This window comes from Osmerus mordax, chromosome 25 (assembly GCF_038355195.1).
Source record: "Osmerus mordax isolate fOsmMor3 chromosome 25, fOsmMor3.pri, whole genome shotgun sequence".
NCBI lineage: Eukaryota > Metazoa > Chordata > Actinopteri > Osmeriformes > Osmeridae > Osmerus > Osmerus mordax.
In genome coordinates, this window is record NC_090074.1 from 4,189,426 (window position 1) to 4,215,214 (window position 25,789).

The window sequence follows — 25,789 nt, forward strand, 5'->3', positions numbered from 1 at the left end:
AAAATAGGACATCAACATAAAAAACAATAGAGGTACTTAGACAGACAACCATAGATCGGAGTTACACCACTAAACATGAGGAAACCTTAATCTTCAAACAAATATAAACAAATGCGTTACTAATTTACACTTTTACATTACACTGTTAAGTGTAACTGCGGAAACACACACTCACACACACACACGCACACATGCTCACACATGCACACACATATGCGCACCCATACGCACGCGCACACACACACGCACACATTCACACACACACAGTATACGTACAGCACATACACACATATTCATTATACTGTATATAGGGATGATATATTGTGCATATTCAAAAGAAATATTGTGGATGAACTTTTAACTTTTACTACAAATTGTTAGCAATGTTATAGTGAAAGTCCAATTCATCGCAGTCAAAGTAACATAGCAGTTCTCTAAGCAGAGCATGTTACAATAACAAGCCATTCTTAAGTCAGTAAGTAAAAAATAGCTTTTTTTAAGTAGGATATCATGAGGAGTATGTATAAAATAGCTTAATAACACTGATATTCCGCTGTTCATAAATGTCTCTTTGATCAGAGAGGATGATTCAGTCCAAATGTCACTTATTCCACACATTAAGAGTTGAAGATCAAAACATAGATTACAGTAAGAAAAAGCTTCCCGTACAAATCCAACTGTACAAACATGTTGCTGAGGTCTTACAATAGAAAGTTTGAGAAAAAAAGCAATGTAACCCTCTATAGACAGGTATGAGAAATAAAAAGCACTTTTTTTTAAATCATTTAACAGCTTCACAAAGGCTTTTTGAGATGATTGTTAGAAAGTGACACCGCTTGCGGACTTCCAGCTACGAGGGAGCGAAGGCAGTGGAGTGTTGGCGGTTTGGTTCTGCACCCATGGACCCCGGCGAAGCTTGCAGAATGATCGCGGCTCTTGCAGTGTGAACAATAATTCAAAACAGTCTTTTCATTCACACGATCCCAACAACCCGCTTGGTCTTCATCCGTATTCTACTGTACACCTCGTCCCACTTCCTTTTCCAACTCTAAATCTGCGTCTGGAATCCCGGACCGGACTGTTATCCGGTCCCAAGACAGGCCAGGCCAAGTAAGGCTAGGCTATACCCGTGTTGTGGAGTGGGAATGGGGCAGGCCAGTGGAATTGTAGCCTGCCGGGAAGGTGCTGTAGGGGTGCATGTTGGGGAGCCCCATGAGGGAGTTTGGGATCATGGTGATGTTGTTGGGGGTCATGAGGGGGATGTCGTCGGGCGAGCGGCGCAGGGTGAGGGTGTAATCCATGTTGGGCGAGAGGTGCAGGGGGTCGTGGTGGGCGTCGCACGGGCTCATCTGGTTGGCCTGGTTCATCTGGTGGGACAGGCTCTCGTCGATGGTGGTGGCGTGGCTGACGTCGTTGCCGTTGCCCTGGCGCTGCGGGCTGGCCTGGTGCGGGCCGTCCTGCCGGCTGCGCTTGTCCTTGCGGTAGTAGAGGGCGGCGAACGCCAGCACGTTGAGGAAGAGCAGCGAGGCGCCCACGGCGATGGTGACGCTCAGCTCCGTGGAGTAGTCCCGGGGGTTGGCCACGATCATGGGGCCCTGCTCCTCCCCGGCCTCGCCGTCGCTGCTGTGGGCCGTGGACACCGGGGGCCGCTTGGTGTCGGAGGGCCGCGTCTTGCCGTTGGACTGCGTGGTGTCCAAGGGGGTCACCTTGGTGGTGGTGGAGGTGTAGTGGAACATGTCGTGGAGGTTGTAAAGGTGGGGCACCAGGTGTTTCCAGAAGGCCACCTTGGTGGCGCGGTAGTGGTCTCGGATGCGAGGCTTCAGGCCGATGTGCAGGTACAGCTGGTCGTGGGGGTCATACTTGGACCAGGCCACCTCCTCGAAACGGTTGGCCTTGGTGTGAATGAACTTTGTATCCTGAGGTACCGGCTTGTTGGGGTCACTACACACAAACGATAAAGAGCTAGGGTCAATTACCAGCAGCATGTCATCGAACACAGAGTCGGTATTTGACTCCAAAACGAATCCTAGCTTGTCAAATATTCACGGTCGACATGTGACAGGGATCATCGCTTATGTAATTCTCCGACTGCACATAATGAGATTGGGTGGTGGGTTAATTAAAAGTCAAGTAATCAGCTTGTGGATTGTGCAAATCAATCCCATATGTAAGACAAGGATGTCATTTCACTGTCTTTCCTCAAGGGCTCAGCATTCCCTTCATGTTACTTTAATCTACCCCAACCCCATTCATCCACGTCCCTGTTTCTCAGGTACCCTTCTACCATTGTTAGTGCTTTTCGAGCGACTTTCAGAGGTTATTGTGTGCGACTTCAGCAAGAGAGGCTGAGAGGGTTCATTGTCAACCGCGTGTCTCTGCAAAACCACATCCTGTGTCTCTGTCCCTGTTAATCAGGCGGTAATAGGGGGGAACCTAAACAAGAGTGCAGCGCCTAGACCTCGCTATTGTGCGGGTCCCGCATTGTTTGAATCCATTACCCTTTCAATAAGCCCTCCAATTTCCATTTAACATCAGAAAGCATCAGTAATGTAAGCTGTCAGGCTACCGCAAAGTATGAATACGTCTTCTGCCATAAAAGTCATTACCACAGCAAGACAAAAATGAGAACCAGGCAGCTAGCGTGCCCGTAGATTTGTACTCACCCACTCTTGGCGAAATTGGTCCAATAGGTCATGACAACGGCGCTGAGCATGATGTCGTTCCTGGAGAAGTTGCAGGGGAACAGGTCGGTGGGGCCCACCATGGGGACGCCGAACACGTAGGGCACCTCGTCGCCGTGGGCCGAGTCCGACCACACGGGCTTCATCAGGCTCTGGCAGTGGTGGTAGAAGGCGTAGAAGTAGGTGGGCGAGCCGTAGCGGGCGTGGAGGTCCGCCGTCACCACCGAGGGCTCCACCCACTGGTGGTCGGTGAACAGGGCCACCAGGGTCTTCCGGCGCGTCTCCGGGTTGTCGCGGTCGGCCCAGTCGGTGTACATGAACTTGATGGTCTCCCTCAGGGTGTCCTTGCCCTCCGGGTAGCCGTACAGGCTGTCCACGAAGTCCGACACGGCGAAGTCAAAGTCGTTGCCGGACACGCCGTCCTCCAGGTCCACCACGTTCTCCACGAACCTCAAACCCTCGCCCTGGTTGACGCCCAGCATGATGTCGTAGTTGAGGAACTCGCCCTGCTCCATCAGGATCTCGGGGTCGTCGGGGATGACGTCGCCGTCGATGACGGGGCCGAAGGCCACGTGGTAGCGCGCCGGCTGGATGTCCTGCTCTACCAGCTCCTTGGCGGTCTTCTTCTGCAGACAGGACACCATGTCCAGGGTGTCTAGCACGTTGCAGCCCACCCTCTCGGCCAGATGGCGCGTGTATTTTACTGGCTGGTAGTTGACAGCCCAGCTTGACAGGGCTGAGCCACTCTGGATGATGGCTCTATGGAACAGGCCTGGGAAAAACACAGATACACACATACAGTTCACGCATCTTCCTGTTTTGGGGATGACTTATGAGTTAAATAGCTACGAGTTCGAGAAAATATCTCTGTCTTAGGACTCTAATTCATGTGTATTTTATTCAAAATGACTTCTACGGTTTATATCTGTATATAAATACAGAGTATCTATCTATATATACATCTCCAGGCAACTAAGCGACGGTGTTTGATCTTGGTGCCGTAAACCTGTTTTTTCTCGACTTTTCAGTTTTTTTCAGTAATCGTGCGTCCAGCACGTTCACATCCACCATCTTTAAAAAAAACACAAAAAAACAAGAGCGGTGGACAGGCGAACAAACACTGACAGGAACCCCGCTCAGAAAATCAATACTACATCAAGACAGTGTGAGTAGGTGTGTGTGATAACAGCCAAGCCTCATGCGAGGAAGCGGGCAGCACGGCTGGTCGCCGGCGGCTGTCCTTCATAGTCACATCTATCCAGGGGGACACTTCCAATCCAGACTACTTGGGGACGGGGAGCAGCCATGTCATTTAGCGGGGCAAACACGTTGCCGTATTTTTCAATCCAGTCAGATCAAGCAGTGTGTCTAGATGTCTGTCAGAGAGAGTGTCAGGGGACGACAGCTGACTCGGAGTCGATGAGGAGCCTTCTAGCTTCCAGAACATACCGTGCATCCGCAAGTTCAGTCGGACATGTCTGGAAAACTAAGCCCAAGCTCCACAGCGCCGCCACTCACTTAAGTGATCCTTTCCTTTGATTGTGTTTTGTGATTCTCTTTCATAATTCACTGATATCCCTGTCCTGTTATCTGGTTGCGATTGTATCAAGTCTAATTTGGCCAGCAGGGACTGTATTCACCCAGGCATAAGAATGTAATCTATTTTGTCTAAAAGAGCCCTTTTCTGGTCGTGCGTGCAATGACATACTACATTGGATGTATCTGATAACGCCTAATTTAGATGTACGTGTTATTAGAGTGTGGATGTATCGAGCTGGCACCACTCCAAATGTTGAAGCTTGCCTGGACCTGGGATCGGATGTAATAAAGGACTGATTGATTGGAGCTGGGGCAGAGGATGCTATGCGTGTGTGTTGGTTACTGTGCGTGTGTGTGTGTGTGTGTGCGTGTGTGCGTGAGAGAGAGCTAGATAGAGATGAAAGAGTGAGAAGATGAGATAGAAAGAGAGGAAAAGAAAGAGAAACAGACTTGTAAAAACACAGGTTAACAGAGAACGCCGTCAATGTCCCACCCTTAATGCCCTTGCTTAAATCATTCCAAAATGGCTTCATTAATTCAAAAACCTCCTTGGGATTTCCCTGACATGATATCTTTACAAGGACAGCTAGGACACCCAGGTCAAAAGAAGTCAATAGACATTCATATTGACAAATCCATGAGGCACATCACGCATAATCTACACACATGGAGACGTATAGCTGTGCGTGGAGTTAAATTGATAGGCAGTTCAATGCCATATACTATTTTAAATTTATAGGCATTCCTGTTTAAGGGGTTTACTCTTAAAGAGGCAAAGCTTTTAGGTTGATTAGATTCAGGAGAGAAGAACAATAGCCATCACTTAACTATACCACAGCCCCCTCTCCTATACTTTCATATCCCAGCAATCCCGTCAGTCTACATGAAGAATCGCATGGAGAAGAGAAGTACGTGACACAAGAGAATGGATCCTGGGAAAACCTCCAATTCTTTTCAGATTTGCCTTAAATACTGTCGCCAGAATTGCTTTAATACAACAACAAAAAAGCGCAAAATATGGGATGGCATTAAGATTCCCACGGTAGAACACAGGTAGATTTGTATCTCCATAAATAATGCCCATGTCTCCAAGCGAGACTACACAGGGAACTATATATAAATACATACAGATATAGCGATGCCCTTGATGTATAAGATATAATATCAGAGATGCGATCTTAGATACAGGACGGAGAGGCTGCAGGCTGATGAACCACAGTGCGCGTGTTCACCAAGGCATGTAACTCATGCTTCTAAAGGCCGTCTTGGTTTTCCCCTTCAACGAGCATCCCGCCGACGCCCCTTCCCCCTCCAGGTGGTGTCTTACCCTCTGAGTGGTGGGACAGCGTGAGCAGGCTGACGCAGGAGGCCCCGATCCCGGAGCCGAAGACCGTGATGCGACCCGGATCCCCGCCGAAATAGCCAATGTTCTTACTAATCCAACGCAGGGCCTGAATCTGGTCCAGGAGTCCGTAGTTCCCTTTGGCCGCCTGGTCACCTGTGCTGAGGAACCCTGTCACATGGCCACGAGGAGAGGAATTAGCTTAGAGGTAATAGTGCTGAATTGACGTTTTCTGTGACATTTCCCTGCACGGAGAAAGGGTGCGCTGGATTCTAAACCCCTCGGTTTCTCTCTTCAACACCATTGACCCTCCTCGTGGGGACACTGTACTCTTCGTGGTTTCCTCACTTTCAACCTTTTCCGTGCTCAATTCTAATGTGTCGGAGCAGGCTGCCTTGGAAGAGAGCCAGAAGGGCAGCAGTATCAATCACAAAGAGGTGGGGTGCACGGAGGGGGTGGGGGGGGTGGAGGGGGGCAGGCCCTCTCCGCCCCTCACACACAGATAGATGGAGTGTTACAGCAGTGATGTCATTCTGACAAGAAAGACTCCCCGACCTTGGCTGTGACTCCTGTATCTCTCCTTATTTAAATCAGCCTTTCAGGGCTTGCCAGAAGCAGTCTCTTTTCAGGTTAGATAAATTTACCTCGAGAAAGATAAACGGTAATTGATACAGTATTTGGAGCGCCACAAAAACAGCTTGTGCACCCAGGAGAAGGTTGATGGATAGTTTCACCTCTTGTCCTCTGAGAATAATAAATGTTTTTGCTTATCTCATCTGTATCACTCCACACTTAGACCTCAAGACACAGGACCTAACCTAATATGGCTAGGCTAAAAGTACAGTGATATAGATACAGTAACAGCTTATACCACATCAAACGATGAACAAATCTGGTAGGGGAAAACAAATAACGAATGATCGCAGACTAAACTTAAATCCCCAAAGTCAGAACGTCTTCCCTCGTGTCCAGAGATGGCTAAGAAGTTCACGTCACCTAGCACGCCAACCCTGTAGTTGAGAGTGATGACGATGACGTTCCCGTAACTCGCCAGCACGCTGCCGTCGATCATGTTTCCCGTGCCCTCCATGTACGACCCTCCGTGGATGTAGACCATCACAGGCCTGGCTTCGGCGTCCCTGATGTCTGCAGAGAGTCAGAACAGACACTGTGTACAACAATTACTGACAAGCAACGTAAGGACACCCCGGGTCAGAAGACTGGACTACTGTGCTGTTGACAGCGTTCAAGACCGAAACCAAGGTAACAACATTGATATTAGCAGATGTGCTTAGGCTGAGTGATCGAGACTGCGAAGCACCAATGGAGAGACAATGACAAAGCAGAGATCCTCATCATAGAGGCCGCCTCAACTCCACGTGATCTCATTTGTCAACACTAGGTCGGCTCATACCACTCGACCGAGCTTTCTTCTTCCAGGCCGCTTTTAAAATAACAGTTCTCCTATCATCAAGTGTGGCAAAGTAGTGATTCATACCATACAAATGTATAAACTATGATTATGTATTGTTATTATTGTCTGGTTATTATTTGGATTGGACATGAGGAGGTATGGTCTTTACAAAACATTAAAACGATTTTTAGTGACAGAATTAAAGTACACAAGTCTTTATATGCATGGGCCATACATATACTATACCTTATATTTCAAAGCAATGTTAACCCTCTGAAAATTATTATAATACACATCCTAGACTGAGAGATAAGAGGAGGTTGTGTGCAATCTACCATGTGATCTTGCATTGAAATGTGGTCATTCTTAGAGGTGAGATGAGAAATGGCACACCTATATTTGTCTTCAGGGAGACCATCAGGGGCAGTCCTAGTGTCTTAAAAACAAAAATGACACAAAAAAAACACTAAATATCGAATGGTTGGACTTGACCAATAGGTGCTTCTATAGCTACATCACTTCCTGCAGCACATAACATCCTTGACTGATGTGATTCACGTGCTCTCTGAATTTTGTGAGGAAAATATAAATGCAATTCTGTGGAAAAGAGTGCATCAAAAATCTAAAAGAAGAGAAAAAAAAGACGAATTCATGCATTAAACTTTCAGCACCCAAAAATACCTTCAGCCTTATCACTGTCATGATGAGAGAAATCCGCTCCATGACTCTTGCTTTGGCTCCCTAGGATTCACATGAAGAAGAAAAAACAGAGTACAGGAGAATTCAAAAAAGCATGACTGACCAAGGAAAGAAGATTGAAATATCGAACTCGCCTCCGAAGGTCAGTCAAAAAATGACATTAGTCTAGAAAAACCCAAGACCACCAACAGAGAGGAAAGTATTTTCCTTGACATTCCTCTCCTGATAAAAATAAAAGTGTGTTATTGTATGGACACAATATGTAGCTGCATATATTATGTTCTTTTATGTATGACCCTCCAATAAAAACCTGAAACTGTGTACAAATAAATGGGTTCCTGAAAGAAACATGTGATGAGATGTTGTTGTGTTAATGAGAATACTCCCGGATAGATTACCAAAAGATCTTTAACATCCATCTACACGCAGACACACACACACACACACACACGCACACACACACACACACACACACACACACACACACACACACACACACACACACACACACACACACACACACACACACACACACACACACACACACACACACACACACACACAAGACTCACAGACATTCATCTTAGCAGAGTTCATTAGTCTCAAAGATAGAGAGTTGCAGGGTTCTTGATTTTGAAGTGGATTGGAGTCACTCGCTGCTCTCTTCAAGACTCCTTTGGTTAGCTCACTGTACATACCTTCTCCTCTACACACTTTCTTGTTGGGTTTTCTGGCACATTCCATGGATATTCTTTGGACTGAAAAATGAATGGAAGACTACGAAATAACAATGAGCTGTAGAAGATCGCAGATGCATGCAAAGCGCTCAACTGCCCAAAACCTTTTCTGATTTGCATCACCGCAGGACGGTCAATGGTGTGCGGTTAGAAATATTCATGACTTCAAATCATAACCATAATGGATAAACAATGCTGCACACAGTTAATTCTTACGTGCACACTGTGTGTGTGAGCCATTGTGTTTAACACCGAGCAAAGAGAACGTGTTAATAAATCACAAGGGTTTCACAGGAAATACAGCATATCTGTATTTGTCTAGTAAATACTAATTACAGAATTACAGCAGTTCAACTTTCTGTAACTTACAGAGGTTTGGGGCTCGAATTGTGAATATAATGTGCAGATGAATAAATATTTCACATACTGTAACTAACAAATGTCTGTCTGATTGACTACACCAACCCTATTGACTCATTCACAGTGGTAGGGATATTGAATGAAAACCATGCTGGGGGCAATGTTCCCACTGTTCTATGGTTTTTGAATTCGTAGGTGAATTGCATGTTTTTTCTTTTCTTACAGAGCACAAGACAAGAACCCAGGTTACACAGGTGACGAGATGATGATGTGCTTGGCATGACAAATCAACTGGTGATGGCACAAATGGCAAAAAACAATGACAACTGCACATGCTCAAAACAGGATGATCGCAATATGACAGCAAGGCTGATACAGTGGTCTTAAGAAAGATCCGGAACGGTCATTCTGTCCGTTAACCGACCGCCCGACTCACCCTCCACCGTCGGGACATAGATGTTCAAAAACAAGCAGTCTTCGCTCTGATCCTGAATGTACGTCGCCACAAAGTCCAGGTTGTAGGTGAACCATATGGGCATCATGATCTCGGGGACAGTGTTGCGGATATTCTGCGGGCACACGGGCATGAACTGAGTGGCGTTCTTGATCCCCGACCAGGAGGAAGGCTGGTCCGGGGGCAGGAAACGCTTCTCCCCGAGTGGGGGCGCGGCGTACGGCACTCCCAGGTACTGGTCCACAGGCCCCAGAACCTCACCAGGCACCGCAACCCTCCGGCCCCTCAGTTTCCCATACTGGGTGTTCACCGTAGGGTAGAAGTTTTGGCTTGTTGCCTGCGTGAGAGGCCAGTAGGAGCATAATATCCACCATATAAGACCGCAGCGGGCGATGGATGCAGCTCCTCTCCAACATGATCGGTGTGTAGGCAACAGATGGTGTCTGAACGCGGCCCACCACATGGTGTGGGCAAGTGAGTGCACCCCCTGCACAGCACCGAAGCACACTCTAGTGTCCCGTCAACCCTTCTGACCTAGCTTCTCCTGTCAACCAGACATTGTCGCTTCTTGTCGGAACTTGGCTCCAAGGGTTAACACAAACAAATAAACCAAAGCCAGGTTCTCAATCATTTCCTGCTCCAAGTTTCATTGCGAGTATTCTCAGACCTGGGAAGAAGAGATAGACATAATGTAAGTGCATGGTAAGAAAATCATTGTTCTCAAAGTGTAGGTTGCCATTCTACCTGAGTATGCAGTAGGCCTATTGACATTCACAACTAGACTAGTATGTTGCCCGGTTACTTGAAAACTGGGTCTTCTAAATATACACAGCAGTTCTAGAGTAGCCCATCCTGCTTATGCTTACACGGAAGATTTGCTCCCAAATCCAACCCACTCAAGCATTCAAAATAGCAAACTCCAGGGATTGTTTGAACAAAGCACAACAATAGCGGTTCTTTCTGTGGGTTTAGCAACACAGTTACCCTCCTGGATATCCCTATCACACTCGATTGTCTTGAATAGTCTTTATTATTGAATAACGAATTATTGCTCCAATTGACTGGCAAAAGCATTGACGGCAGAAGCGATATTTAGTCGTTTAGCAGACGCTCTTATCCAGAGCGACTTACAGTAAGTACAGGGACATTCCCCCCCCGAGGCAAGTAGGGTGAAGTGCCTTGCCCAAGGACACAACGTCATTTTTGGGGGGGAAATGACAGGGAATCAGGGAGTCAGGTGGCTGAGCGGTGAGGGAATCGGGCTAGTAATCAGAAGGTTTCTAGTTCGATTCCCGGCTATCCCAACCAAATGACGTTGTGTCTTTGGGCAAGGCACTTCACCCTACTTGTCTCGGGGGAATGTCCCTGTACTTACAGAGCGACTTACAGACTTAAGAGCTAAATGTAAAATGTAAATGAATCGAACCGGCAACCTTGTGATTACTAGCCCGATTCCCTAACCTGACTCCCACATATATAATACCCGTTCGCAGTCGTTTTAAATGACAACACCTCCTCATGACTGTAGTGTGGGCAGGATTACTATGGGGAGGAGATGGGAGGAATCTGAAAAACCATCTGCAATGATGTAGGCGGAATGCTGTGTACTGTACGGTGCAACACATCTGGGGCTTAACGCTAGGCCTGTCCGTAAGGCCCGCAGATCGGTTTCAATGCTGAGGATTAGAAAGTCATTAGATTGAGAATTCCTGTATGAACTGGAGGTGTATGCTCAAAACAATAACTGTGGGAGGGAAAAAACGAAAAATAAACGTTTTATATTGTGTTCAACAACTCAACAACCTCATGGTCCCAAGGCTGGACCTGTATGGCTGATAGGGTTATAAAAACGAAATAAAGTCAAACTATAATAGAAGCAGGAGCCTTGATGCCCCGGGCAAAACAAACTCACACTCATAATAAGCCTCCTAGGTCATCAGGCTCAATACTTGTTTGTCAATATGTATGACTTGAAGAACAAGGCAGGAACAAGCTTGTTCCCCTAAATCAATTTCCTGAGCGGTTATTGATGTGCATAGACCTGCGTACAGACACAGCCAAGAGCTTCTCTCTCACTCTGAAACTAGCAGTAAGGCCTACAATAAATTGATTATCTCAAGTAACATATTTCCAAGTCCTCAAAGTCTTAGATGTCATGATCTCTGCTATCTGGTGAATCAAAAATGTAACCTATAGGCCTACGTTTAATTCAAAGAACACAATCATTGAAACATTGTCGAAAACAATGAATGTGGATACTTTATCCGGTAAAAAAAAAAAAAAACGAGTCATGCACCAAAATACATATTAAGTCTCGTTGTGATATAAAAGATTATTAAGTCCTAAGTGGGTCGAACATTCTTCATGTCCTTTATCTGGAGTCCAAGCAAGCGGGCGAGGAGTACTCCCTGAACACACAGGATTGTGTTTAGACCAGCAGGGGAGACGGAGGAGACTTGACGACGAGACATGAATACGAATAGCGTCTCTTACGGGAGGTGCAATGCTGTGGCAACATCTGATGCGTAGGCCTAGATGCGGTGTGCGTTAATTAGAAATACAAACACAGTAGCTTACTGCTGGCTTCTCATCTCTATTGAAAAAAAGCACACCACTTCAAAACGATAAGCCAAAGGCATAAAATAACCTACAGCAACAGAATAATGCACTGGCCTGTGGTTTTTCAGCACTCTAAAAACTAGGCTGTTTGATGTTGAAGATAAGACAATTTCTTGGGGAGTGCATCCTAGCAACCACCAGTAATATCATAAGCGTACATGCTTACACTTTGAATAAGCGTAAATGATGGTCGTAAACAAAATGTAGACTGTAGAAATGTCCAAAGTTAACCCTACAACAGGTGTGTAATAAGAAAACTATTTTATGAGCTATAACTTCACAGTAGGCTAGCCTACAATGGCATAAGATAGTCATGAAAATGACAATATTTATTTATTTAAATACTATCAAGCATATCTGCGGGTACCAACCTTGATTATGAGGTCGTTATTTAGGCGACAGGCCTACAATTGGGCTATGTCTGATGATCAGCGCGTGTCAGCAAGCAATCATAACCTCAATGGGAAGAATCAATCCAATTCCGTGACAGACAGATACAATATGTTTCCTTCATTGGGATGGATGCCGAATCCGAATGTCTGACGTCTTGCTCAAGGTAGCCCGTGACCATTGTGGAGATCGGCCCTGGATAAACGATAAGGGATTGCAGTGCGTAAATTAGAGCTCGCACTTCAGACATACAATGTGGTAGGCTACACTAAAATCGTCGCAATTCAAATTAATTGGCGTTAATCCACCAGTATATCTTGATTTGGTAGTCTTCAACTTCTTTAATAGCATGTATAGTCTAGTCTAGTGCATGTAGGCTACTTCAAAGGCGATAAGATAATAATGTCACAGAGCACCTCTCTTTGAAGGTGAGCTGGTACCATTGAATAGCCGGCGATATAGGCAACGATGCGTTCAAATCTCAGAGTGGAAATTTGACAGAAATCCAGACGTTCACACAAAAGATACAGCCACAACCCAACCTCTCCAAATAAATGCAATCAGTGCGATAAAAGAGAAAACGTTGTAGCTTTCACCCCCAAAAAATTAATCAGCGAAAATAGCCTAATGATAGCCTACATTTGGCTCCCCCATTCATACAATATTTATTAGCACGATTAAACCGCGAGCAATGAGAAGCGTAATTGAAAAGCAAGTTGTTGATAAATCTGGCAAAACCTTCTCGTGGAAAAGGAAATCTCGACTCACCTGCTTTACAGATGGGCTACTAGACCATACCCGGCATCACTCTTCTGAATATCGTATACTTTTCAGGGAAATGATTTCCACCTTGCCGTTTGTTTCTTAATCCAACAGAAACACTATTTTTTTTCTCACATATTCATGTTTTCCTCCTTGATTAAAATTAATATCTTAGCTCGCGCGGTCTGTGCACGCACTGCGCGTTCACGACGGCAAGGTCAGGAGCGCCCACTGCCGAGCGCGTTTCTAGGCAACCGTGGGATACGCGTGATCTGAAAAACAGGCAGAAAATAAGTAAAATGAAGCTGATTTAGCTCGCTCACTGTGGTCTTTAGGTTTCTCTCCGGTTTCACTATCGCTTACTACCTATGGACCGCTACTTTACATAGCCTCGAATATACATTTCTGAACCTTTTTAACTATGGGCTAAGCGCCAGCATTTATCAAACTCATAGTAATCTATGATTGGCCTGGAGTTATGTCAAAATACTGTGTATTTCTTTGTATTAAATCCATTTATCATCAAATGAAATTTCTTTAGAACAAAACAAAACACTAGAAGCAGCAGTACTTGAGGGCATTCGAGTTTTGAGTAATAGAGAGTGACTCATTGTACAAATTGAAATGCAAATTGTGCACGTGTGATTAGAATTCCATGCTTGTATGCCCATTGATGCTTGAATGTTGGTTCATTTATTCAAATGATCTAACAGGCAAAATCCAAATGTGTAACAATCATTTCGATTTATTGTACTTGCTTAATAAACTTAAAAGTTTAACTTGAGGAAAGGCAAGGCATTGAAACCCTGCATAAGGTTATCATGAGTTCTATAGCCTATCCATCATCTCGTTATTTTCAGCCATAAACCGCCCAAACACGCTCACGGGTTTGTGCTATTGATAATTTGAATACCAGCAACATCTGGTGGACAGTTACAATACTACAAACGAATCAATTGATCTGATTCAATATAAAACACACAGAACAATTAAAAACAAAAGGTGCACCCTTAATATTTTCTGTGGATTCATAGTGCACGCTACATTATACATGTATTCTACTGTATTTAAATGCACCACAGCTCTGGGTAGTAACAGAACGCACTTAAATTGCAGTTTTTTCATGTAGACGCCCTCTGGTGGCTCATCAACAGAAACACAGACAGGACCAGCAATGCAAACAGGAAGCGTATCGTTACCATGAACACAACTCTGTGTTTGAAATCATGGCGCTTCTACGAGGTTTCACCCACTGCTAGATTTGCTGTCACTTTAACTGCAGCATAAAGTACAATGGAGAGACCCAAAGCAGATGAAAAGCTCAATGCTCCTTGTGATTTTGTGGCGTCAACCGCTACAAGTAAGTAAACTTTAAACGATATAATTTACTTGGCTAGCAAGCTAATATTAGTGCTAATCTATGGTGCTAACGAGCTAAAATGCTAGCGAGCTAACTGCCCCCATAGATTTGTGGCTTACTTACTTAACACAGTCATGTGACAGATGTCTACTTGTTGAAGTGATAACATTTGCAGGATAACTAGCTAACCTGTGCCTTTATATTGTTACCCAGTGGCTGACCACAAGGACTTGATGACCCCATCCCATTTCACAGCAAGCTCTCAGTCTACCTCCATCACGGTGCCAGGTGCCATAAGGGGACTAGGGACAACACCGCTTACGTGGGTAAATCCTGCCCCAACAACAAAAACAATGGATCCATGGCTTGCCATCAACCAGGCCAAACAGGAAATCCTCGAATTGCGCAAGGAAAACCAGAGGATCATGATGCTACAGGGAGATGGATCAAGAAGGGGGCATGCTACGGGTGGTTGTGCAGACTCCAGAACAAGGTGGCTGTGTTCGTCTCGAATTTCTGACCTGTCTATTCGCTCTTCACTCACCAGCCAAATGTGCGTAGATGTGCCCCCCTGACGTGCTGTTGTGTCCGTCACAAGTCACAGGTCCGGGGAGAGGGGTGACACGTCGAGATGGGAGACAGAGTGGAGACTGGACATGGAGAGGCTGAGGGCTGAGTCAGAGAGACTCAGGGGGCAGGTGGAGGCTCTGAAAGAGGCAGCAGGGAGGCAGAGGGAAGAGATGCGAGATAAGGAAAGCTACCTAAACAGGTATGCTGCATGTGGTATACATGTTCGTAGCTAATCCGAAAATGACACACATTTTTTCTTCTTCCAGGTAGCCTACTTAGTTCTGAGCGTTCCACAATCACGGAAGTTGGTGGACATTTCCTGTTGACTGCAATGTTTTCCAATCCTCTGAGATCAGGAACGGCTGAGTTCCCCGTGGGTCTTCCAAATGGTTCTCAATGTTTGGCGCTGCGCGTTTTGTTCCCCCTCTGCATTGGCAGGCAGAGTCTCGAAATGGAGGCAGCGCGTGAGGAGTTATGTAAGACCAAGGCTGAACTTGGCATCATTAGTGTGGAGCTCAATCTGAAGAGGGAAGAAAAGGAGAGGGTCAGCGCTCAGGTAAACAGCTGTGTGGCGTCAAATGTGGCAGTCTATCGATTTCTGCCTTCCCGTCAGCCATCAAAGTATTAATGGGCCAATGAATATTAACGCTAGCCTGTAGCGTAGCTCCTCATTACTCGAAAGTTAAAGCAACCAGGCAAGACAAGCTTAAGATGAATCAAATCACTGCCTCTAGGTACCGGCTAATTCTTTTTTTCCCCCTCTTGACCTCGCGCTGACACTGCCCGCTTTTGGCGGCGGGCAGCTGGGGAGATTGGAGAGGGAGTCAGGGGAGGAGGTGGAGAGGCTGAACAGGGAGGTGGAGCGGAGCAGGTTGGAGGCTCAGAGGCTGACCGCAGAGGTCGAGGCCGCCCACCTAAAGGCCGGGGCGGAGGCCAAGGAGCACGCTTCGAAACTGAGACGGCAACTGGAGGAGTTACAGAGGAGACAGGAAACAGAGGTGAGGGCTGGTCGCTCTCTTCAGCCCCGGCTGTGTTTCGGGTTCCACAGAAAAACCCGGAAGTTCACAAATCATCAATGAGATATGGTATGGGAGATTATAGTAGACGTATCTCCTTGTGTGTCTGTTTTCAACAGTTGCAGCAGTTGACTTCGACCCATAGTACAGAGATGGCTTTGGTGAGACAAACCAACTCTGAACTGCAGGCCAGACTGTGTGTCCTGACCCAGGAAGTGACTCAGCAGAAGAGCAGTCTACTGGACGTGTTTGCAGAAAGAGACGGGTTGAACGAGCAACTCAGGTGCCCAGTTTGATGAAGGGAGTGCATTGAAAAGAAGAAGGGATTGAAAGTGAAGTGCACCCGAACGATCACGAATAAAAAATCTGCTGCTATTGAGTGGGAAACTAAACCTCAAAGAGCGCTTTGGAAATCTATTACATCTAAATTTGATTTATAGGGTCTTACAGTATGTACAAAGCACACTTTCAGTGATGGACTGGTTTTCTGTTACAGCCAAATAGGAAAGGATTTTGAGACCCAGTCGGCTACACTGCAGAGTCTGAGAAATTACATTGGGGAACTTTCCCCTGAGAAAGGAGAGGAGGATAAATTGACAGAAACAATTAAGGTGAGAAGTTGTGATACTTATGGCCCAAGATTTTGCTTAACCACCCTGATAGCAGTCTTTAGGAGATTGATAGTGTATTACTACTTTAATTGTTCTGTCTTTTTCAAATCTCTGGCGTTTTGTAGAGGCTGCAAAGAGAGAAGGAGGCTCTACAGGTGACCACAGAACTATTGACTGTTAGACTCAACTCTGTGAACGACATATTGGCTCTGCAAGAGGAGGAGATGATGGAGAAGGTGAGCGAAGGAGGGAGAAACGTAAACCTCCTAACACAACGTTGTTTCGGCTCCATGGACACAAACAGACGGTGATTTGATATCGAGCGATATAGTCTTGAGGTGGGTTGTTGTGTGTCCACAGGCCGGCTCAGAGACGCTACTTAAGGGCTCTTCTAAAGGAGCCAGGGTGCTACGTTGCTGGAGGGAGAAAGTCTTCACCTTGTTGGTCCAGCTCCGCTTGAAGGACTTGGAAACGAGAGGAGAAAAGGAGAAACTTCACTCAGCGGTATGTCGTTGAATTGCATTATGAGCGGTAAATCCATTGTTATGTTTTTAGAATGATATTCCATGACATACGGGTGCAAAAGTGCAGTCAGGATGCTGGCATCGCTCGAAAAAAAGCGATTCCTTTTTCGTTTTCGGAGACTCACCCGTTTTGTCCTGTTTGGACCCAGATGTCGTCCCTGGAGCGGCAGGTCAAGGAGGAGAAGCGCCAGGCCGGTGTGTTCCAGCACGCCCTGCAAGACCGGGCCGCCGAGCTGCACCTGGAGAGGGTGGCCAGGCAGGTCAGTCTGCTCCCAGAACCTCCAAGAACCTGGAGCTCGGAGGATGGGCTCCCTCCTCCATTTTGTCAAAGCGCAACATTCTTTTGTTGTTGATGGCGTTTTGAGGTGCCCGTGCCCTTTGCGGTTTCGGGACTGCGGGGGGCGCTGTTTTGCCTGTTTACTTAGCATTTAAACTGACACAAATTCCCAGTGAGGTGTTCGGTAATTGAGTGATTATGGATGATAATGGGATTAGTTCAAGATTCGCAAAGGGGTTAAGGAGACCCTGAGGCTGCCATGAGATTGCATCCAGATTGGCATTTGAAAAGGATATTAAGTCAAAGGTCATCATGTTTACAATCGCTAACAGAGGCGCTATTTGGGAATTTGTCACCAGGTTGTTGAGCAGGATTTAGCCAGTACCCAGACGGAGAACGCAGAGCTGAAGACTTGTCGTCAAGAGGCGGGAATGGGACTGAACACCATGACAGAGGCAGTCCAGAGGTCAGTGAACACTCATCAGATACGGCTGCTGTTCCCCTGTAATAGCGTAATTCCAAACCCCATTACAGCTGAATTTCAGAGAGTTATGGGTTGAAGTAGGTTGAAAATATCCTCCTTACGGCTATCTGAATGGGAAGTCTGGTTAATGTTTGTTTCAAGCACCGGTTCGCCTTTCCACAGATTCAGCCTGGCATTCGAGGCCAAGATCGCTGAGCTAGAGAGCGCCCAGTCACGCCTCAACAGTCACAGCCAGAGACTCACCTTTGCCAAGCGAAAGGTGGACACAATTCAAGGTACTATGGTCAAACAATCATTTCGTTTTAGATGAATAGTTGGAGCCGATGGCGTTTTGGATCACTATGCTCAGTTTGCCTTCACACACACCCTCTCTCTCTCACTCACACACACTCTATCTCTCTCTCTCTCTCTCTCTCTCTCTCTCTCTCTCTCTCTCTCTCTCTCTCTCTCTCTCTCTCTCTCTCTCTCTCTCTCTCTCTCTCACACACACACACTGTTGTGTTACAGGGCTGATGATGAGGAGGGAGGCCCTACGGAGGATCCACCAGCAGCCTCCCAAGCCGGCCGACGTCGTCTCCGAAGGGTACGACCACCATCCCTCCGGTCAGACAGGAGACAGCGCTCGCTCTCTCGCGTGGTCTCTCTCTCTCTCTCTCTCTCCATCTCTCTCTCTCCATCTCTCTCTCTGTCTCTCTCTGTCTCTCCATCTCTCTCTCTCTCTCTCTGTCTCTCTCCATCTCTCTCTCTCTCTTCATCTCCAGCTCTGTCACCAGAACCCCCTCAGCAGGACGCCCTCTCCCTTTGTCTCCGCCTCGCAGGAGCCGTCTCGGAGACCTGCGGGCAGAGCTGGCCCTGGTGTGCGAGGAGAGAGACAAGCTGGCGCAGGAGCTGAGGAGGACCCCGGACCTCGTCCAGAACGCCCTCGCCGACCTCCACGAGCGGTGTGAGTTCCCGCGTCCGTTCCGGAGATCCCAACCCCCCGAACCGTATCCAGCGATTCGTGTGTCTTTTGTTGTTGTTGGTTGCTGCGTGCAGTCGGGGCCCAGGTGAGTCAGCTGAGCGTGGCCGTGGAGCAGGGCAGGACGGAGGTCCAGGAGGCGGCGGCAGGGCGGGACGAGGCCCAGAGGAGGCTGCTGGAGGCCCACAAACAGCTGGAGGAGGGCAGCCTGCGTCTGGAGCAGATCAGCGGCCAGCTGCTCGGCCAGCGACAGGAGAGCGATCGAGGTGAGGGCCTCTACGAGTTAGTCGAACTTCAAAAATAAACGAATTCAATGAAATCAATCACATCGGCACCGTGTGGGAATTGAACCTCTACTGTAGGATGTATGCACTGCGCTGCATGGATTTGTAGTCCCTTGGGCTGAGCAGAATTTGAGCGTGAGGGTAGTATGTGCCAGGCATATGCGACGTACTAATCCAGCGATACACCCGTGGACTCTCAAACAGAGCGAGTTCAGGCCTGCCTGGTTCTGGCCACACACAGCTGGACTCTCCAGTCAACGTGTGGCTTTCGAGTAGCTTTCACTTCCCATTACATATTCAGTGTTTCAGTCAGGGAATGACACCTGGGCTGCACCTCCCATGATGTCGGAGAACCCGCAAACTGTTACTGCTGCCGCACGCCCAGTCGCCCCCCACGTGAGGAGAATGAAAGTTCGACTTATTGACTTATGTTTGCCCCCCTCCCGCCGTCCCCCTCCAGCGCTGTCTGACGTGGAGGAGCGCTGCGCCCGGCAGCTGAGGGACATGGAGACCCAGCTGAACGCGGCCAGGAGGGAGCACAGCAAAGCAGGTAGGGGACTCGACACGCGACCCCCACGCAGCGGGCAAGTGGGACAGGGCCAAGGTAGGATAGAAAAAGAATTCCGGAGGCAAAACGTCTTCTAATCGAGTTATGGGGTTGGGAGGGTTCAAGGGGTTTGACGCATGTCATTTTTCCGAAAGCGCCAGTTCCGGAATGTTCCGGACAGCTGACCTGGGGGTGTGGTCTCTCCTCTTGCAGTTGTGGCTCTGCGCCAGGTGGAGAGACACGCGGAGAGAGAGCGGGAGCAGGAGAGAGGGGCCCGGCGTCTTCAGGAGGAGCACAGCGACAGGGAAATCCGCGAGTTGCAGAAACGACTGCGAGAAAAGGACAAGGACAAAAACCTGCTACTGGTAAAGAGGGCCCGACGGGGGGTCGTAAGCTTGCTGTCGGTGAGCAGTTCTAACTTTGGGGTTACCTGGTTCGATTCCGGCCTGGGCATTTTTCTGCATGTCTTCCCCACACTCTCTCCCCGCTTTCCTGTCTCTCTCCAACTGTCTCTATTCATACACAAGGTACAAATCTTGGGGAAATAGTCCCCCCCTCGGAAGATATTAATATCATTGAAATCAATAAATGTAATAAATGGTACTTGTCCCCAGGCCACGGTGCGTGAACGAGGCCTGCTGAGCGAGTATAAAAGAGCCCGCAGCAGAGCCCTGCAGACCTCCACCGCCCCGGGGGAGCCGGAGAGCCCCCCGGGGACAATCGCTCACTCCGGTCTGGGAGGCAAAGACGAGCCGCCCCCCAAAGGTATCCCGCCTCCTCACCACCACACCCGTCTACACGTACCGCGGCCTGGTAGGGTTGCTTGACGAGGCACCACCAGGGCAGAGACGCTAGCTGAGGCTGCCCTGTGTTTTCGGTGTTTCCTGCCAGAGTCTCTGCTGAGCATGCTGGGGGACCTCCAGGCTCTCAGCTCCTCCCTGGCGGAGAGCTCCGAGGACTCTGCCGAGGAAGAGGGGCAGGGCGACGGCGGGAAGGCGGTCGGAGACGCCTGATTCCGCGCGGCCAAACGGCACGCCGACCTGGAGCCGGGCGCGCTCCTTCAGGATCGAGCCATCGAGGACTGAACGCGTACTATTAACAAAATGCTGATTGATGTTCCCCTTTTTAAAAGCGTTTTCTAAGGTTTGCTAATGCGTCTGAATTAGTCAGGGCCTGTCAGCTGTGCCTTTGCAGACAACAGCTGCAGAACAAGGCTTTCATGCCAGCTCTCTGATTGTAATTGCCAGCATGAAATGCATTTCTTTCCTTCTTTTAATTGAGTTTCTCGAGTGTCTTGTTAAGAAGGACCGTATATATACCGTCGAGTCCACTCCCCCCCCTCCCCCCCCCCCCCCTCCCCCCCCCCCCCCTCCTTATTTACCAAAACAGTCCAACCGGGAGGAGTTCATTGCAGGTAGGCGTGTAGCCAGCACTCTCAGAGGCTAATCAATAAGTCAATGGCCTCCTTCCTCGGGCCTCCCAGCAAGGAGCGGCATGACAGCAAAATCAACAGAATGGATAGCCTCGTTCCAAACAGAGCACCGGTAGAGGAGGCTGAGTAACCGGATGAGTTATGTCTCTAAGTGCTCCCGAGTTGTAACGCCCAAGCGAAGATGGACCTCTGCCGACAGTCCCGTAAGCCTCGCTAATGGTTACGTATGTGAACCCGCCGGTCGATTGTGTGGCACCACAATATTCGGTGGGGGTTTTTTTTTGGTGTGGTTTCATCACGTGTAATAAATTGCCTTCGCATCTTGACGTCAAACGAGGGCTTTCATTTGATTTCCGATCACAGACACGTCTCTATTTAGTTGTATGGCATGATGCAGATATTTGTTTTGATGATTATCATGGTTACCTTACAGTACAAGAATGACATGAATTAACAAATATGAATCGGGTAATAATAGGAAATTGACACCTTAACGAGTACAAAGGTACAGGCTGGATCACAAGATTGTCAATATGTAGAAATAAACTCGACCCTAGAAAGAGGCGTTGTTGGAATTTCAGATTTTCCCTGCTTGAAAATAACCTGAGGATTCACAATCAAGCTTCCCCGTGTCTTACGCACCAGGCATGCCCAATTCTCAGGGATGCAATTCACTCCAATCAAAGTGGAAGTATTTCTACAATGAAACACCTGCATGCTGAGAAAGATAAGCAAGCTCTCCAGAAAACAGCCGTGTGGACAGTAAATCAGAAGGTGTGATCAATGTTGCCATGAACTGAACATTGTTTGCTGGTAGGTAATTACTGAGCGCGTCTTTGGCCAGGAGGGAGGTAATGTGCAGATGTGCTAGCTGTGCAAGTTAAAGCAGAGCATGCTGGGAAGGGTGATTTGTTTCCCAGAGGGCTGTTCTGTGGCAGGTCTGTCTGATGAATGGTGTTTTTATCTGTCCCTACGTCCTCATCAGACCCCAGCTCGGAGGCAATGTTTGGCACGGACCCTTTATGCCGACCCCCCCCCAACACACACACAGAAACTCACACCCACACACAGAAACCCACACACTTACACACACAGAGACTCACACCCACACACTTACACACACACAGACTCACACCCACACACTTACACACACACAGACTCACACCCACACACAGAAACCCACACACTTACACACACCCACACACACACTTACACACACAGAGACTCACACCCACACACTTACACACACAGAGACTCACTTCATGGCAGCCTTCTCGGATGTTAAAGGCTGCCATTGTTTTACGTGATGAATTACATGTGATGTCATTGACATGCTTGCATGTCATTACTGCTCTGATTTAAGACATCTATTATCTGCCATGGAAAGCATTGCCCGACTCAGTTTAATTGTTTTTGTTGAATGTTGAATATCATGGCAGACTCACTTGTGAATCATCTACAATATTCTCTTCTTTTTTGTGTGGACATATTGTAACAGCAGATGGCATTGTTGTCAAATAAAGATGGCTCATGCTGCAAATGATGTCATGTAAGTCTTTCATTGTGCTTTGCTTGTTTCATTACGTAAGTATTTCATTTTTCAGATCACTTTCAGGTCTGATGCACTTTCAGTCGACAGCAAACTAACTAATTACCCACAGCATTTGTTCTTTGAATGTGTTCAATTTTGCTGTGAAAGCAAATCTGAATTATTCTCTTAATTATATTTTTTTTTACATCAACTCCAATCACCCATGTCCACACTAACACCAAATGACTTCCTGTGGCAGTCCATGATTTTATTGAGCTAGATGTCCTGTTCTCCCAAACTCGAGCTACATCACCCGGTGAGGAACGGCAGCAACGTGTCGCACTTATGCTGTGTCTCGCCCACCAGCACTTAAATCCGCTCGATCTACATGTTTCTCTGCAAATAGCCGAGGGTGCAATCTTTGTGTCAGCACAGTGATAACAAGCCTGTGATGAAGAACATCATGCGGGAGGAGCAACCCACTGTTGCTCTATTCATAACTCGGCTGGTGCATTTTATGGATGGCAGAGTCGAAAACATACCTGCTGAACATACATCTTTGCATTTCAGTTGCTTCAGCGGCACGGCTACAGTGGCACAATAGCAGAGCGGCACAGTGATGACTTATGAATAATTTAATCGAGTATTGCAAGACATGAATTAAGTGAGGTTGAAAACCTATCAATAAGCTCCTAGCCCTTTTTATTAGCAATTCAGAATTAATGATATGTAAAATAAGATTCAGACCAGCAGGAAGATACGATACCCTCAGCCAAGTCACCTTCCTCCCTTGCCTGCCTGCCTTTCTGTCTGACTGCCTGCCTGCCTTTCTGTCTGACTGCCTGCCTTACCTTTCTTTCTTTATGCCTGCCTTCCTGCCTTCCTGCCTGCAGCTGTCTGCAGTTTCTCTCATAGAGGGAGATGAGCCCTGGGGAATAGGCATGTCTCAAATGGCTGCTCTTATGTGTTCTGGTAAAAAGAATGATGACGTGTGATTTGATATCAAAAACATCCAGCTGTCTCGAGACTGCCACTTAAATAAACCATCGCAATCCAACCATCCGAGATGAACAAATCTGTGCTCGGTTCGGAAACGACAATATGCAGCACGGGTAAACCTAGACCCTTCCTTCTGTGCGGTTTGTCGGCCTGTGTTTTTGGACGAAAGACCTCGGAGCTTGACCTGGAAGACGGAGCTAGCGTGGAGCCGCGGATGAAGTTGATGTGATCCAGTACGTCAGAACCCAGAAGTTACCAGCAGCCCTCTGGACTGGAACCCCGGTCGACGGCTGGGCCCTGACGTGGTGGCAGGCCCTGCTGGAGGGGTTCGACAGCATGCAGAGAGGGGCTGTGTGAGAGAAGCCAGCCAAGTACCCCCTATTTATAGACACAGGAAGTCTAGGGCATCACCTTGGGGCATTGCAGTGTACTGAACTGTCTTCCCTTGGAACTGAACAGCGACTTTTACATGCGAGAGAACTTCAGACTACAGTGGTGTGGAAGTACTGGAGATAGATGCTCCGGGTCTTTCTGTGGTGTCAGTCTTTTTACCAGTCAAATCCCATTGACCTCAAGGTTGTGTGGAAATATGATTGTGCCCCTTGCGCCCCTGATTGAGTGTCTGGTTTGACACAGAGTAAAGATCATAAAAGCCAAGCAGCAATTAACATGCATTTCCTGCTCTATTGACACTACAACACGAATACTGAGCCAAACTAGAGGAGGAAGACAAAGAGAGGAAGGCTAAATGAGATGATAATAAGTGGTTAGTATGCACAATTTGTCAACTGCGGATAATCAATTCAAGTTCAATTGAAGCTCATGTAACAATTTCAGACCAGTATAGTTTAACAGAGCATAAGACGAGCTTTATCTGAAATCTCAACCAATCCAAAATGACCTCATTAACTGTCCATAGATTCACCGCTAACTGGAAACAGTCTGCTTACAACATATCTCGTTCACATTTGCACCTTTTAAAGGTTTTTTTCCGGCGGACACTGTGTGTATCTCGCAGAGAGGAAGACGAAGGAATGTTTGAGAAAGCAGAACATTGCTAATTAAAATTGCCAGGGTAATTTGTTTCGCTCTCTAAGCACTGATATTCTGCCTGTGGGATATTCTGTAGCTGAAGACACAGGGATGTTAAAGTCAAATTACCGTTAATATTCGTCTGTGCTGTTGCACCATAAGCTACTGAATGTTAACACCATGGTATAGGAAGAGGCCTTCTCAATTACAGGGCTTCCCTTCCATTTCTAATGAAACACACCCACTGTGTAACAGACGTTGGATGGTTAATGTCAATAAACATTTTGGCATTTTGAAACTGGGTGCAATCTTTTTTATAACACAGTGATGACATGTTTTCAAACTGGTCCGTAGGATAAATAAACCAAAAGTAGGCCACAAGGAAATAATTGTGGCAGTCTCAATATGAGAATGAAAAATTGAACTTTTGTTGGTCTTTTCTGTTACCCCAAATGTATTCCAAATGTCACTATTCCCCAAAATACAAAGAGATGGTAAAAATAATCAGTGCTGCCTGCCAACGAGATGTCTGTTTGACCCTCCAAGGTCATTCTATCACCTTCAGCTAGAAAATGTTCGGCGTAAACAGCCTTGAAGTGATGAGCGCCTTGTCAAAAGATCGCTCGAGCACATCTCTAAAGGACAACATTGACTTGGCCTTGAGCTGCCTGCTGTTGGACACATTATTGGAATGAAGATGCATTCTGCCTTGGCCTCGAAACTTCAGGGATCAGTACAATCTCATGATGCCTTTTATGTTGTGTTTTCATAAAACATAACGTTAACATAGCCTGATGTTTGTTTTTTCAATTGTAATGGTCTACTTTGCTCTATTACTGTACTATATTCCATTCTGTTGTATGCAAATTCGTTTAAATCATAGTTGTAGTTTGCTGATCTGACAAACGCACCAGAAACTGCCCAAATCATCTGGTATTGCACAGTACGGTACTATTGCAATACCAAAGAATCAAGAAAGGGAAATTATGAAATGTTACCATTTCACCAGCTTACCTAAGATGGATGATCAAAATAGTAGCTGGCTTCCTAAGCATTCATGTCCCAGCCAGGTGGAAAGGACAGCAGGTTCTGCCTCAGGTCTTTATTTCAGCACCAGTGGAAATCATGGCCTACCTTCTTAACAGCTGCTAAAACTCCATAATAACA

General features: G+C 47.0%; 2 protein-coding genes across 13 annotated transcripts; one reads left to right on the top strand and one right to left on the bottom strand.

The window, feature by feature from the left end:
- Window positions 1-1,065: 1,065 nt before the first annotated feature.
- Window positions 1,066-9,689, bottom strand: LOC136933469 (neuroligin-3-like). Of its 7 annotated transcripts, none has more exons than XM_067228882.1 (7): window positions 9,209-9,689; window positions 8,374-8,433; window positions 7,658-7,717; window positions 6,559-6,708; window positions 5,548-5,733; window positions 2,664-3,453; window positions 1,066-1,941 (listed from the first exon to the last, which is right to left on the bottom strand). In XM_067228882.1, exons 1-7 carry the CDS (start codon window positions 9,687-9,689, stop codon window positions 1,122-1,124), a joined length of 2,547 nt encoding a protein of 848 aa, XP_067084983.1. In that variant the 3' UTR covers window positions 1,066-1,121. The 7 variants fall into 7 exon arrangements, with proteins under 7 accessions (XP_067084983.1, XP_067084984.1, XP_067084988.1 ...); XM_067228883.1 differs by having other exon boundaries at window positions 7,658-7,713; window positions 8,370-8,433; XM_067228887.1 differs by lacking the exon at window positions 8,374-8,433.
- A 4,528-nt stretch (window positions 9,690-14,217) lies between these two features.
- On the top strand, window positions 14,218-20,953 carry cchcr1 (coiled-coil alpha-helical rod protein 1). Of its 6 annotated transcripts, none has more exons than XM_067228875.1 (19): window positions 14,218-14,357; window positions 14,571-14,850; window positions 14,956-15,126; window positions 15,366-15,483; window positions 15,731-15,925; window positions 16,063-16,226; window positions 16,440-16,554; window positions 16,680-16,790; window positions 16,915-17,058; window positions 17,228-17,338; window positions 17,715-17,821; window positions 18,002-18,114; window positions 18,347-18,422; window positions 18,658-18,782; window positions 18,875-19,063; window positions 19,542-19,631; window positions 19,842-20,032; window positions 20,243-20,393; window positions 20,520-20,953. In XM_067228875.1, the coding sequence occupies exons 1-19, from the start codon at window positions 14,291-14,293 to the stop codon at window positions 20,639-20,641; spliced, it is 2,640 nt and encodes an 879-aa protein (XP_067084976.1). In that variant the 5' UTR covers window positions 14,218-14,290; the 3' UTR covers window positions 20,642-20,953. The 6 variants fall into 6 exon arrangements, with proteins under 6 accessions (XP_067084976.1, XP_067084978.1, XP_067084977.1 ...); XM_067228877.1 differs by having other exon boundaries at window positions 19,842-19,993; XM_067228876.1 differs by having other exon boundaries at window positions 14,962-15,126.
- Window positions 20,954-25,789: the final 4,836 nt, after the last annotated feature.

What these genes read in the sequence shown, in the direction of transcription:
- cchcr1 (XM_067228875.1), top strand. Translation starts at nt 14,291, where the DNA reads ATGGAGAGACCCAAAGCAGATGAAAAGCTCAATGCTCCTTGTGATTTT. An exon ending in AAGGAAAGCTACCTAAACAG is followed by an intron (nt 15,127 to 15,365) that starts GTATGCTGCATG and finishes CTGCATTGGCAG; the next exon opens with GCAGAGTCTCGAAATGGAGG. An exon ending in GCCGACGTCGTCTCCGAAGG is followed by an intron (nt 18,423 to 18,657) that starts GTACGACCACCA and finishes TCCGCCTCGCAG; the next exon opens with GAGCCGTCTCGGAGACCTGC.
- LOC136933469 (XM_067228882.1), bottom strand. Translation starts at nt 9,689, where the DNA reads ATGTGGTGGGCCGCGTTCAGACACCATCTGTTGCCTACACACCGATCA. An exon ending in TGACAGTGATAAGGCTGAAG is followed by an intron (nt 6,709 to 7,657) that starts GTATTTTTGGGT and finishes GACTCTCTGCAG; the next exon opens with ACATCAGGGACGCCGAAGCC. An exon ending in CTACAGGGTTGGCGTGCTAG is followed by an intron (nt 5,734 to 6,558) that starts GTGACGTGAACT and finishes GCCATGTGACAG; the next exon opens with GGTTCCTCAGCACAGGTGAC.